The sequence below is a fragment of the Salvelinus fontinalis genome, chromosome 33, assembly GCF_029448725.1.
Source record: "Salvelinus fontinalis isolate EN_2023a chromosome 33, ASM2944872v1, whole genome shotgun sequence".
Lineage (NCBI taxonomy): Eukaryota > Metazoa > Chordata > Actinopteri > Salmoniformes > Salmonidae > Salvelinus > Salvelinus fontinalis.
Genome location: NC_074697.1, coordinates 10,796,276 through 10,810,518, shown reverse-complemented (window position 1 = coordinate 10,810,518; position 14,243 = coordinate 10,796,276). Strand labels below are relative to the sequence as shown.

At 46.1% G+C, this 14,243-nt stretch overlaps 2 protein-coding genes across 2 annotated transcripts in view; one reads left to right on the top strand and one right to left on the bottom strand.

Annotated features, from left to right (window-relative positions):
- The window catches only part of LOC129832535 (cytoplasmic dynein 2 heavy chain 1-like), a 166,436-nt gene extending 163,116 nt beyond the window's left edge, over positions 1 to 3,320 (top strand). The window contains exon 78 of the mRNA XM_055896654.1: positions 18 to 3,320. Coding sequence (XP_055752629.1) covers positions 18 to 104 — 87 coding nt within the window. The 3' untranslated portion in view covers positions 105 to 3,320. The remainder of the gene's footprint in view (positions 1 to 17) is intronic.
- A 630-nt stretch (positions 3,321 to 3,950) lies between these two features.
- Positions 3,951 to 13,334, bottom strand: LOC129832521 (uncharacterized). The gene is made up of 3 exons (XM_055896641.1): positions 13,242 to 13,334; positions 11,138 to 12,992; positions 3,951 to 4,141 (listed from the first exon to the last, which is right to left on the bottom strand). Exons 1-3 carry the CDS (start codon positions 13,332 to 13,334, stop codon positions 3,951 to 3,953), a joined length of 2,139 nt encoding a protein of 712 aa, XP_055752616.1.
- Between the last annotated feature and the right edge of the window lie 909 nt (positions 13,335 to 14,243).

Below are 14,243 nucleotides of genomic sequence, written 5' to 3'. Positions count from 1 at the left end.
TCTTTTTCTCCTTGCAGGTACTGTTGGTTCAGGCCATCAGGCCAGATAGACTACAGAGTGCCATGGCTGCCTTCACCTCGCAGGCCCTGGGTGAGTGTGTGTGAGTGTGTGTGTGTGAGTGATCCCTTCCGTCCGACATAAATCTGTCTGTCGAGTAAAAGTGTCATCAGTAGTGCTGATTAATCCATCCTAAAGACACACGCCGTAAACACAGCAGAGGTCAACCGCATCGGCTGCATCTCTTCTCACTGCAGACGCAATGCAGTGAGTCAGCACTTTATCTTCTTATGGCTGCAATCCCGTCAACGGGATGATATGACAACAGCCAGTGAAAGTGCAGGGCGCCAAATTCAAACAACAGAAATTGCAAAAATTCAAATTCCTCAAACATACATGTATCTTATACCATTTTAAAGGTAATCGTGTTGTTAATCCCACCAAAGTGTCCGATTTCAAATAGGCTTTTCAGCGAAAGCACCACAAACGATTATGTTAGGTCACCGCAAAATCACAGCCAAACACAGTTATTTTTCCAGCCAAAGACAGGAGTCACAAAAAGCCGAAATAGAGATAAAATGAATCACTAACCTTTGATGATCTTCATCAGATGACACTCATAGGACTTCATGTTACAGAATACATATATGTTTAGTTCGATAAAGTTTATATTTATATCCAAAAACCTCGGTTTAGTTTGCGCCATGTTCAGAAATGCCTCCAAAATATCCGGGAAAATTACAGAGAGCCACATCAAATAACATAAATACTCATCATAAACTTTGATGAAAGATACATGTTTTGCATAGAATTAAAGATACACTTGTTCTTAATGCAACTGCTGTGTCAGATTTCAAAAAGCTTTACGGCAAAAGCACAATATTCAATAATCTGAGAACAGCGTTCAGCCACAAAAGGAAGCCATACAGTTACCCGCCCTGACTTTTTCCTGTCTCCTTCTGCCCCACTTCACAGTAGAGGCATCAGACAAGGTTCTACAGACTGTTGACATCTAGTGGAAGCCGTAGGAAGTGCAAACTCATCCATATCCCACTGTTTGTTCAATAGCGGTGTGTTGAAAATCTACCAACCTCAGAATTCCCACTTCCTGTTTGGATTTTTTCTCAGGTTTTTGCCTGCCATATGAGTTCTGTTATACTCACAGACATCATTCAACCAGTTTTAGAAACTTCAGAGTGTTTTCTATCCAATACTAATAATAATATGCATATATTAGCAACTGGGACTGAGGAGCAGGCAGTTTACTCTGGGCACCTTTTCATCCATGCTACTCAATACTGCCCCTGCAGCCATAAGAAGTTATACAACTGATGTATTTGAGGAGTCATCAGTCCATATAACACACACACACACACACACACACACACACACACACACACACACACACACACACACACACACACACACACACACACACACACACAAACACGTGAGCACACACCTGCAGAGAGAAAGAGACTATACTCACATACGGTTCCTGTACTCCATGAATGGAGTTGCCTGATACAGCAACGATAGGGGACGTGTACAGTGATTCATAGACCGTCATTACTCTTAATTTGCCACTAACAGACACACACAGACACACACACACACACACACAGACACGTGAACGCACACTGAGGATGAAGCACAGTAAATTCATCTCTAGCCATTTCTCTTCATTTGACACACACTCACGCGCACACACACACACATGGCTATATGCACACACACATCCAAACCTCCGTAATCTATCAGCGGTGTTTGTGTGTTTGTGTGTGTGTGCAGACCTGCTGAATATGTGGTGATTTCTCTTCATTATGCCAGCGGGCTCAGAGGGGAACACAAAGCGATATGATTGGACGATTAGCCCCATGGAGGGAGAACAGATTGGCTGTAATTCACTGGAGTCACGGAGGTCTGACGAGGTTTCTCCTGCATGCGTACCTGCAAGTGTGTTTGCTTGCATGTGTTTCTTACGTCTTCAAAGTAGATTTCAGACCCTCAGTCTTGGAGAGATTCCTCATTGACGTGTTAGGTCAGCAGTGTTACTGTTAATGCACCTTTACTAAGGGCCATATTTTGCTATGCTGTCATCAACAGAGTTTAGTAGTTGGGTCCCAACATTTGGTTCTTGTGTCACTTTGTTGCATTTAGTGTCTGTCGTAAGCAACATTAGTTGACAACTGCTGTGTACTGATATGATGGATTGTATGTATTCATTGAACTGGTTGAGCATTTGTCCATCTTCCCATGTTGGCTCGATTCCAGTGGTCAAATTATTGTTTCTCTAGAATTTCCACTACTATAAAACTTAAATTAATAGCCCAGGCTTTTATTTGCTTGAAACACTGAACAGAACATGAGCTTATTTGAGACAGGCTTCTATTTGAGACAGGCTTCTATTTGAGACAGGCGTCAAATTGTTTAATTTTTACCTTTATTTAACTAGGCAAGTCAGTTAAGAACAAATTCTTATTTTCAATGACGGCCTAGGAACAGTGGCAGAACGACAGATTTTTACCTTGTCAGTTCGGGGATTCGATCTTGCAACCTTTCGGTTACTAGTCCAGCGCTCTAACCACTAGGCAACCTGCCGCCCCAATTCCTTAATGCTAATCAATTTCTTCATTTTCTGCTCTAATATGTTATCATTTACACACTGTGTCACATTTCTTTTGTCTTAGTATGCCTCAATAAATAAAACTACTTTTTCTCTACTAATTATTCTCCTGACTGTGCGTTTTGGTCAGTTCCTACTGTCACCACTAGGGGGCGATCAGCCAAATCCTAGGGTTCTGTACTCCTGAAGTTGTTGACTGTTTCTGTGCTTGCCAGTTAGCTAGCAGTACTCAGCAGTAAGCAGCCAGTGGCTAGCAGTTTCTTACTGGTGATAACAATTGATGATTGGTATAATTTTTTCTAGGCATTACGGAATTATTTTATGTAACAAATCGAACATTAAACCTTGTGAACAATTCATGGTAATTCATGGTAACCTCGTAAACAATTTATTTTGAGAAACGAGTGTTAAAATTAAATGTGTGACATTGCCCGGCTATTAAAAGGGACACGTCTATTTGGTACTCAGCGTTTAATTTCCATTTTTACGGTATTTTCTCGAAAGAAACAGCCGCACATTCCAGTCATTCCTCTCAGGACGTTATCCTTGACTGGACAATCTTTCCTACCATATCTGCTGCTCTATTCTCCCCCTCTGCCATCTACCTCCCTGGCTATTTCTCTTTTACGTCTCCTCTCAATCTATACCTCTGGTTTTCCTCCATCTCTTTCCTTTCATTTCTTCCTCAGTCTGTCGTTTGACTGCCCACACTCACACACACACACACACACACACACACACACACACACACACACACACACACACACATACACACACACACACACACACACACACACACACACACACACACACACACACACACACACACACACACACACACACACACACACACACACACACACACACACACACACACACACACACACACACACACTCTCTCTCTCTCTAATCTGCCAGGAAACACAGGGTTCTTTCTGCCTAATGAGCCACCTATTCATTCTGATAATCCTGCTAATTGCATGTAGTTTTATGCCAGCGCTATCAATGACTCTGCAAATTGGTGTTTGTGTGTTTTAGTGTGGACCCATGCATATGAAAGCTTCACAACTGCTGAATGAGACTGATAATTGGACTGCTACACAGTTAGATTTGGCAAATTATCACAGCAATAATGTCAGCAAATAGGCTGTCAGATGTTACCTAGCGATGTGGAGTTATCAGACCATAACCATGTCCCTAAACACTGTCAACCTGACACACTGATGTTAGTCTCCTCCCCTCCTCACACACCATCATTATCTCTCTCTGAGAGTGTGTGTGGTCTGACTCAGGGTTGTGTTCGGTACTGGTACTAACCCATTCTGTCTTACCCGGACAAGCCCCTGGGTTGGAGACGGGGGGAGAGGGTGAGGTGGTGTGTAGAGGCTGGAGTTGGCCAGGGGTTGACGGGATGGAGAGGAGGAGATGGGATGACAAGGCTCTGATAGGTTATTGGAGCGCCGGTCTTCTCACTTCTGTAGAGATAATGAGGAGTCTGCTTCTCTGTGAGCAGCTGTCCTACACAACACAGAACGTGATTAGTTAGGTTCTCACAGACACACACACACACACTCACACATATACAGCCCGCCGTACCTCCAGTGCACCATCACTAGGACTACTTGACTGTCTTCAACATATTGTGGAGCAGAGTTGCACTGCATGCTAATGCTAACATCTATACTAGCTGCTACACTTGAGGGAAGTCCTGATATGTAGTGATCATTGCTAAGCCCTACGACCTATCCAGGTAACGGCCCATTTCCCTTTTTATTAGAATGGAACACACCCTAAGGCTAACCCTGTTGACTGCTAAATGTGATGCAGAGGTGTTTGAGCGGCTGTCATTCAATTCCTTCTGAAAGCTACAGTTATGTCCTTTATTAAACTGTATGTTCAGTATTTAAAACGGCTATCCTTCTCCATTGATGAAGCTGCCACATGTCCACTGTTAGGAGACGTGTGTGTGTGTGTGTGTGTGTGTGTGTGTGTGTGTGTGTGTGTGTGTGTGTGTGTGTGTGTGTGTGTGTGTGTGTGTGTGTGTGTGTGTGTGTGTGTGTGTGTGTGTGTGTGTGTGTGTGTGTAAATGCTAAGTGAACTCATTGATGAAGCTGTGTGTGTGCACGTGCGTGCGTGCGTGTGTGTGTGTGTGTGTGTGTGTGTGTGCCACAGTACAGTCTGTCTCCCTGGCAGTGAGTCACTATGCTAATGAAGCGTGGGGCTTTAATCCTCTTAGAGCTAATCTCCCACAATCCCCCGGTCCAGCCTGGCCACTGCCACAACACTGTGGAGCGCTATCAGCACAGTGTAAACACAGCAACACACACACTCACACACTAAAACACACAAGAGGTCTTCACTGGTCCACCCAAACCCATTACCCAGGGCCCAACCCCGGTCTGAAATTCTGTAGTTGACCCTCAGATCCGGGTCAGATCTGTTTTGATTTCACGGTAAGGACCCGTATAGACCCAAACACGACTGCTGAGTGAGAGAGCGAGAGACGTTAAATTCTACAACCACCTAAAAGGAAGCGTTTCCCAAACCTTCCATAACAAAGCCATCACCTACAGAGAGATGAACCTGGAGAAGAGTCCCCTAAGCAAGCTGGTCCTGGGGCTCTGTTCACAAACACAAACACACCCCACAGAGCCCCAGGACCGCAACACAATTAGACCCAAACAAATCATGAGAAAACAAAAAGATTATTACTTGACACATTGGAAAGATGTATTTTTTTAAACAGAGCAAAATAAAATGCTATTTGGCCCTCAACAGAGAGTACACAGTGGCAGAATACCTGACCACTGTGACTGACCCAAACTTAAGGAAAGCTTTGACTCCGTACAGACTCAGTGAGCATAGCCTTGCTAATGAGAGAGGCCGCCGTAGGCAGACATGGCTCTCAAGAGAAGACAGGCTATGTGCTCACTGCCCACAAAATGAGGTGGAAACTGAGCTGGACTTCTTAACCTCCTGCCAAATGTATGACCATATTAGAGACACATACAGTTGAAGTCGGATGTTTACATACACCTTAGCCAAATACATTTAAACTTTAGTTTTTCACAATTCCTGACATTTAATCCTCGTAACAATTCCCTGTCTTAAGGTCAGTTAGGATTCCCACTTTATTTTAAGAATGTGAAATGTCAGAATAATAGTAGAGATAATTATTTATTTCAGCTTTTATTTCTTTCCTCACATTCCCAGTGGGTAGGAAGTTTACATACACTCAAATAGTATTTGGTAGCATTGCCTTTAAATTGTTTAACATGGGTCAAACGTTTCGGGTAGCCTTCCACAATCTTCCCACAATAAGTTGGGTGAATTTTGTCCCATTCCTCCTAACAGAGCTGGTGTAACTGAGTCAGGTTTGTACGCCTCCTTGCTCGCACACGCTTTTTCAGTTCTGCCCACAGATTTTCTATGGGATTGAGGTCAGGGCTTTGTGATGGCCACTCCAATACCTTGACTTTGTTGTCCTTAAGCCATTTTGCCACAACTTTGGAAGTATGCTTGGGGTCATTGTCTATTTGGAAGACCCATGTGCAACCAAGCTTTAACTTCCTGACTGATATCTTGAGATGTTGCTTCAATATATCCACAAAATGTTTCTTCCTCATGATGCCATCTATTTTGTGAAGCGCACCAGTTCCTCCTGCAGCAAATCACCCCCACAACATGATGCTGCCACCCCCGTGCTTCACGTTTGGGATGGTGTTCTTCGGCTTGCAAGCCTCCCCCTTTTTCCTCCAAACATAATGATGGTCGTTATGGCCAAACAGTTCTATTTTTGTTTCATCAGACCAGAGGACATTTTTCCGAAAAGTACGAACTTTGTCCCCATGTGCAGTTGCAAACCGTAGTCTGGCTTTTTTTATGGCGGGTTTGGAGCAGTGGCTTCTTCCTTGCTGAGCGGCCTGTCAGGTTAAGTCGATATAGGACTCGTTTTACTGTGGATATAGACACTTTTGTACCTGTTTCTTCCAGCATCTTCACAAGGTCCTTTGCTGTTGTTCTGGGATTGATTTGCACTTTTCGCACCAAAGTACATTCATCTCTAGGAGACAGAACGCGTCTGTACAGATGAACATTGTACCTTCAGTTATTTGGAAATTGCTCCCAATGATGAACTTGACTTCTGGAGGTCTACAATTTTTTCTGAGGTCTTGGCTGATTTCTTTTGATTTTCCCATGATGTCAAGCAAAGAGGCACTGAGTTTGAAGGTAGGCCTTGAAATACATCCACAGGTACAGATCCAATTGACTCAAATGATGTCAATTTAGCCTATCAGAAGCTTCTAAAGCTATGACATAATTTTCTGGAATTTTCCAAGCTGTTTAAAGGCACAGTCAACTTAGTGTATGTAAACTTCTGACCACTGGAAAACAGTGAAATAATCTGTCTGTAAACAATTGTTGGAAAAATTACTTGTCATGCACAAAGTAGATGTCTTAACCGACTTGCCAAAACTATAGTTTGTTAACAAGAAATTTGTGGAGTGGTTGAAAAACGAGTTGTAATGACTCCAACCTAAGTGTATGTAAACTTCTGACTTCAACTGTATTTCCCTCAGATTACACAAAACAAACCCAATTTTGATAAACTCCCATATCCTGTCTAGGATCAGCGTGGCGCTAGCGGCACACCCCCCCCCCCCCCCCCCACTGAAAAACCAGTGCCGCGAAATTCAAAAAAAATATTTTTTTAAAATATTTAACTTTCACACATTAAAGTCCAATACAGCTAATGAAAGACACAGATCTTGTGAATCCAGTCAACATTTCCGATTTTTAAAATGTTTTACAGGGAAGACACAATATGTAAAGATGTACATCTATTACCTAAAAACACATTAGCATAATCCACCATCTTTTATTTGTCCACCAACACCAGTAGCCATCACCAATTCGGCTAAACTAAGATATTTATAGCCCCTAACCAACAAAAAAACTCATTAGATGACAGTCTGATAACATATTTATGGTATGGGATAGGTTTTGTTAGAAAAAAGTGCATATTTCAGGTATATGGCATAGTTTACAATTGCACCCACCATCACAAATGGACTAGAATAATTACAATGAGCAACGTGTTTACCTAACTACTAATCATCAAACATTTCGTAAAAATACACAGCATACACGAATCGAAAGACACAGATCCTGTGAATACAGACAATATTTCAGATTTTCTAAGTGTCTTACAGCGAAAACACAATAAATCGTTATATTAGCTTAGCACATAGCAATTAGCAGCCCAGCATTGATTCTAGCCAAAGTGAGCGATAAAAGTCAACATCGCCAAAAGATATTAATTTTTTCACTAACCTTCTCAGAATTCTTCCGATGACACTCCTGTAACATCACATTACAACATGCATATACAGTTTGATCGAAAATGTTTATATTTAGCCACCAAAATCATGGTTAGACAATGTGAAATGTAGCTCAGTTGGTCAGAAAATTTCCTTGCGCCACTTAGACAGTGATCTACTCTTATACATAAATACTCATAAACGTGACTAAAAAATATAGGGTGGACAGGGATTGATAGACAATTTAATTCTTAATACAATTGCGTTATTACATTTTTTAATTTATCCTTACTTTTCAATACAGTTTGCGCCAAGCGAAGCTACGTCAAAAAACATGGCGTCCTAAGCCACTAAAATGTTTCGACAGAAACACGATTTATCATAATAAAAATGTCCTACCTTGAGCTGTTCTTCCATCAGTATCTTGGGCAAAGGATCCTTTCTTGGGAGAAATCGTCTTTTGGTGGAAAGCTGTCCTCTTGCCATGTGGAAATGTCAACTGCGTTCGGGATGAACTGAAAAGCGTGCCCAACTTTTCACATCGTTGCAAAAATAAATGTCCCAAAATCGCACTAAACGGATATAAATTGCTATAAAACGCTTTAAATTAACTACTTTATGATGTTTTTAACTCCTATAACGAGTGAAAAGATGACCGGAGAAATATAACAGGCTAAACTAACGCTTGGAACAGGTGCGCGCCGGTGTCCTCTAGGCTCATGACGCAGCTCCCAAAGAATGACTAGCTTCAGGGTTTTTTCATTTGTAGGGCCTGTGAACGCGCAATCGACCCCGTTGGAATCGTCATCACGTAAAGGCATCCAGGGGAAGACGTAAGAAGTGTCCGTATAGTCATAGCAACGACAGTGCCCTTTTAACTGACTTCAGAAAAGTGGCCAACATTTCTCAAATCTGACTCCATGTCAGGGAAATTGCTGTAGAATGGGCTCTGTTCCACTTAGAGACAAAATTTCAACTCCTATAGAAACTATAGACTGTTTTCTATCCAATAATAATAATAATATGCATATTGTACGATCAAGGATTTTGTGGGAAGCCGTTTAAAAAATTAGCCAAATTAGCATAAATAGTCTAAACAGCGCCCCCATCCCCAACAGGATATCTATTGGGTGAAATACCAGTGTGCCATCACATCAGCAAGATTTGGATTGTGTCCCGTTGCCACAAGAAAAGGGTAACCAGTGAAGAACAAACACCATTGGAAATACAACCCATATTTGTTTACTTAGTTATTGACCAAGAACCAACAGGTAGGCTTTCACTTCATACTTTGAATGCAGTGGTTTTTGTTATTGTGTAGGACGGTGGGAAGTGCAGCCTATGTAGCTTTGATTAGTCAACCCACGCTTAACTAGCTTCTCTTCTCTGTTTGATGCAGTCAAAACATGTACTATGTAATATGATTGGATGAATAATAACCTAGCTTTTGAGCTAGAAGTTAGTAACTAGTGCGAATCGGCTTGGTTGCTGCTGGCTCTCTCTGTCTCCTCACGCCACACAGTCAGAAACACACAGCAGGCCCCTCCCGCCGCCTGCTACAAGCCCTGTTCCTCTCACCTTCGGTGTGTTAACAGCTTCACTCAATAATATCGCTACTAAATTGTATGATCTGCTGTTTCCCTCACTCGGATCAGATCGGGTCTGGACCCGACCGGGTCAACATGGGGCTGGGTCTGGTTGTCCTCGGTTGTCCTACCCGTTTGTAGGGTCCGGGATAGAAGCCCCGTGTCGTTTTCGTAACGGGACCTCTACACACACACACACAGATGAAGAGGCATTGTACACCAGGGTTACACATCTCCAGTCATTCAGGGCTACTGTGTTAGATGTTTTGCTTCTAAACCTAAAAGCCTTTTTACTTCATTGATCAATCAGTCAGTGAATGGTCAGGGAGTCCACTGAGTAAAGACAGAACACACACACACACACACACACACACACACACACACACACACACACACACACACACACACACACACACACACACACACACACACACACACACACACACACACACACACACACACACACACAGAGAGAATGTCTCAGAGGAACACATCCACACAGACCCAGGTCTTTTATGTAGTGCCCGTGCCCAGCATACAGAGAGAGAGAGTGTGTGTCCCTTTTGCCTGTCTGAATATTGATCAGATACCCTTTCATTGTGGAATGATGGGTGTAGGTGCTACGTGTTTGGGTGTGCTCGTTTGCATGTGTGTGGCATATCAATGTGTCAAGTCAGAGGGATGTTTCTCTTAGCGTTGCCATGGCAATGCAGGAAAAGGTCGCTGGAAGGCGTTCTAGCCATGGCCGAAGCTGGTGTGTGTGTGTGTGTGTGTGTGTGTGTGTGTGTGTGTGTGTGTGTGTGTGTGTGTGTGTACGATCAGAATATAAATGAAAGTTTTGTTCTGCTCTCTGTGTGTGTGTGTGCGTTTATGTGTCTACATGTACACTGAGTGTTCACAACATGCTATTTCCATGACCGACTGACCAGGTGAATCCAGGTGAAAGCTATGATCCCTTATTGATGTCACTTGTTAATCAGTGTAGATGAAGGGGAGGTGACAGGTTAAAGAAGGATTTTTAAGCCTTGAGACAATTGAGACATGGATTGTGTATGTGTGCTATTCAGAGGGTGAATGGGCAAGACAAAATATTTAAGTGCCTTTGAACAGGGTATGGTAGTAGGTGCCAGGCGCACCGGTTAGTGTCAAGAACTGCAACGCTGTTGGGTTTTTCACTTTCAACAGTTTCCCATGTGTATCAATAATGGTCCAAAACCCAAAGGACATCCAGACAACTTGACACAACTGTGGGAACCATTGGAGTCAACATGGGCCAGCATCCCTGTGGAATGCTTTCAACACCTTGTAGAGTCCATGTATTGACGAATTGAGGCTATACAACTCAATATTAGGAAGGTGTCCCTAATGTTTTGTCCAGTCAGTGTATACATTAGGTTTGTGTGTGCGTGCGCCTTACGTCCTTTTGTGCTCTGAGAGAAACATTGTCTGGCAGCACAGACCAAAGGAAGGTGAGTTTGGGGGTTGTGTGTGTGTGTGGGGGGGGCAGACAGGGGAGAAGGTTGGGGTGGGGGCAGACTGGGGAGAATGTGGGGGTGTGTATGTGGGGTAGACTGGGGAGAACGTGGGGGTGTGTATGTGGGGCAGACTGGGGAGAACGTGGGGGTGTGTATGTGGGGCAGACGGGGGAGAACGTGGGGGCGTGTATGTGGGGCAGACGGGGGAGAACGTGGGGGTGTGTATGTGGGGCAGACGGGGGAGAACGTGGGGGTGTGTATATGTGGCAGACTGGGGAGCACGTGGGGGTGTGTATGTGGGGCAGACGGGGGAGAACGTGGGGGTGTGTATGTGGGGCAGACGGGGGAGAACGTGGGGGTGTGTATGTGGGGGAGACGGGCGAGAATGTGGGGGTGTGTATGTGGTGCAGACGGGGGAGAACGAGGGGGTGTGTATGTGGGGCAGACGTGGGAGAACGTGGGGGTGTGTATGTGGGGCAAACTGGGGAGAACGAGGGGGTGTGCATGTGGGGCAGACGGGGGAGAATGTGGGGGTGTGTATGTGGTGCAGACGGGGGAGAACGAGGGGGTGTGTATGTGGGGCAGACGGGGGAGAACGTGGGGGTGTGTATGTGGGGCAGACGGGGGAGAACGTGGGGGTGTGTATGTGGGGCAGACGGGCAAGAATGTGGGGGTGTGTATGTGGTGCAGACGGGGGAGAACGAGGGGGTGTGTATGTGGGGCAGACGGGGGAGAACGTGGGGGTGTGTATGTGGGGCAGACTGGGGAGAACGTGGGGGTGTGTATGTGGGGCAGACTGGGGAGAACGTGGGGGTGTGTATGTGGGGCAGACGGGGGAGAACGTGGGGGTGTGTATGTGGGGCAGACGGGGGAGAACGTGGGGGTGTGTATGTGGGGCAGACGGGGGAGAACGTGGGGGTGTGTATGTGGGGCAGACGGGGGAGAACGTGGGGGTGTGTATGTGGGGCAGACGGGCGAGAATGTGGGGGTGTGTATGTGGGGCAGACGGGGGAAAACGTGGGGGTGTGTATGTGGGGCAGACGGGGGAGAACGTGGGGGTGTGTATGTGGGGCAGACGGGGGAGAACGAGGGGGTGTGTATGTGGGGCAGACGGGGGAGAACGTGGGGGGTGTGTATGTGGGGCAGACGGGGGAGAACGTGGGGGTGTGTATGTGGGGCAGACGGGCGAGAATGTGGGGGTGTGTATGTGGTGCAGACGGGGGAGAACGAGGGTGTGTGTATGTGGGGCAGACGGGGGAGAACGTGGGGGTGTGTATGTGGGGCAGACTGGGGAGAACGTGGGGGTGTGTATGTGGGGCAGACTGGAGAGAACGAGGGGGTGTGTATGTGGGGCAGACTGGGGAGAACGTGGGGGTGTGTATGTGGGGCAGACGGGGGAGAACGTGGGGGTGTGTATGTGGGGCAGACGGGGGAGAACGTGGGGGTGTGTATGTGGGGCAGACGGGGGAGAATGTGGGGGTGTGTATGTGGTGCAGACGGGGGAGAACGAGGGGGTGTGTATGTGGGGCAGACGGGGGAGATTGTGGGGGTGTGTATGTGGGGCAGACGGGGGAGAACGTGGGGGTGTGTATGTGGGGCAGACGGGGGAGAACGTGGGGGTGTGTATGTGGGGCAGACTGGGGAGAACGTGGGGGTGTGTATGTGGGGCAGACGGGGGAGAATGTGGGGGTGTGTATGTGGTGCAGACGGGGGAGAACGAGGGGGTGTGTATGTGGGGCAGACGGGGGAGATTGTGGGGGTGTGTATGTGGGGCAGACTGGGGAGAACGAGGGGGTGTGCATGTGGGGCAGACGGGGGAGAATGTGGGGGTGTGTATGTGGTGCAGACGGGGGAGAATGTGGGGGTGTGTATGTGGTGCAGACGGGGGAGAATGTGGGGGTGTGTATGTGGTGCAGACGGGGGAGAACGTGGGGGTGTGCATGTGGGGCAGACGGGGGAGAATGTGGGGGTGTGTATGTGGGGCAGACTGGGGAGAACGAGGGGGTGTGCATGTGGGGCAGACGGGGGAGAATGTGGGGGTGTGTATGTGGTGCAGACGGGGGAGAACGAGGGGGTGTGTATGTGGGGCAGACGGGGGAGAACGTGGGGGTGTGTATGTGGGGCAGACGGGGGAGTACGTGGGGGTGTGTATAACTCAGGTATTATTGCGCTGTGTGTGTGTTGATGAGATAACCAATCAGTGAGTCTACATATTAGAGCTCATTAATACTAATACCTTGAACACACGTCCCAGAACCACACACTTATCACCATGGAAACGTCTGATGGACAGGAGCAGACCCAGTGACGCTACTGTCAGAACATTCATCTACATGCAGTACAGAACACACACACACACACACACACACACACACACACACACACACACACACACACACACACACACACACACAGAGAGAGACTCACAGCGTGGACCGGTTGAATAATCATCTCTGAGTCACAGTGTGTATTCACAGTCCAAATGACTGTCTGCAGGAGACCACACGCCTATGGTGCTGAGGAGAGATGCAAGAAAAGAGAGAGGGGGGGGGGAGCAGAGGAGGAGAGAAGATGCTATACAGTCTCATCATTGTGTCCTTTGTTCCTCTATAACCCTCAGGGTGACATGTCTATATTGTGTTTTTGAAAAACCTCCTGGATGCACAATTGGATTTTTGGTCAGATCTTATTTATAAAACCTTCTTAGGCCTCACTCCCCCTTATCTGAGATATCTATTGCAGCCCTCATCCTCCACATACAACACCCGTTCTGCCAGTCACATTCTGTTAAAGGTCCCCAAAGCACACACATCTCTGGGTCACTCCTCTTTTCAGTTCGCTGCAGCTAGCGACTGGAACGAGCTGCAACAAACACTCAAACTGGACAGTTTTATCTCAATCTCTTCATTCAAAGACTCAGTCATTGACACTCTTACTGACAGTTGTGGCTGCTTTGCGTGATGTATTGTTGTCTCTACCTTCTTGCCCTTTGTGCTGTTGTCTGTGCCCAAAAATGTTTGTACCATGTTTCATGCCGCTACCATGTTGTGTTTTCATGTGTTGCTGCCATGTTGTGTTGCTACCATGTTGTGTTGCTACCATGTTGTGTTGCTACCATGTTGTGTTGCTGCCATATTGTGTTGCTACCATGTTCTGATGCTACCATGTTGTGTTGCTACCATGTTGTGTTGCTACCATGTTGTGTTGCTACCATGTTGTGTTGCTACCATGTTGTGTA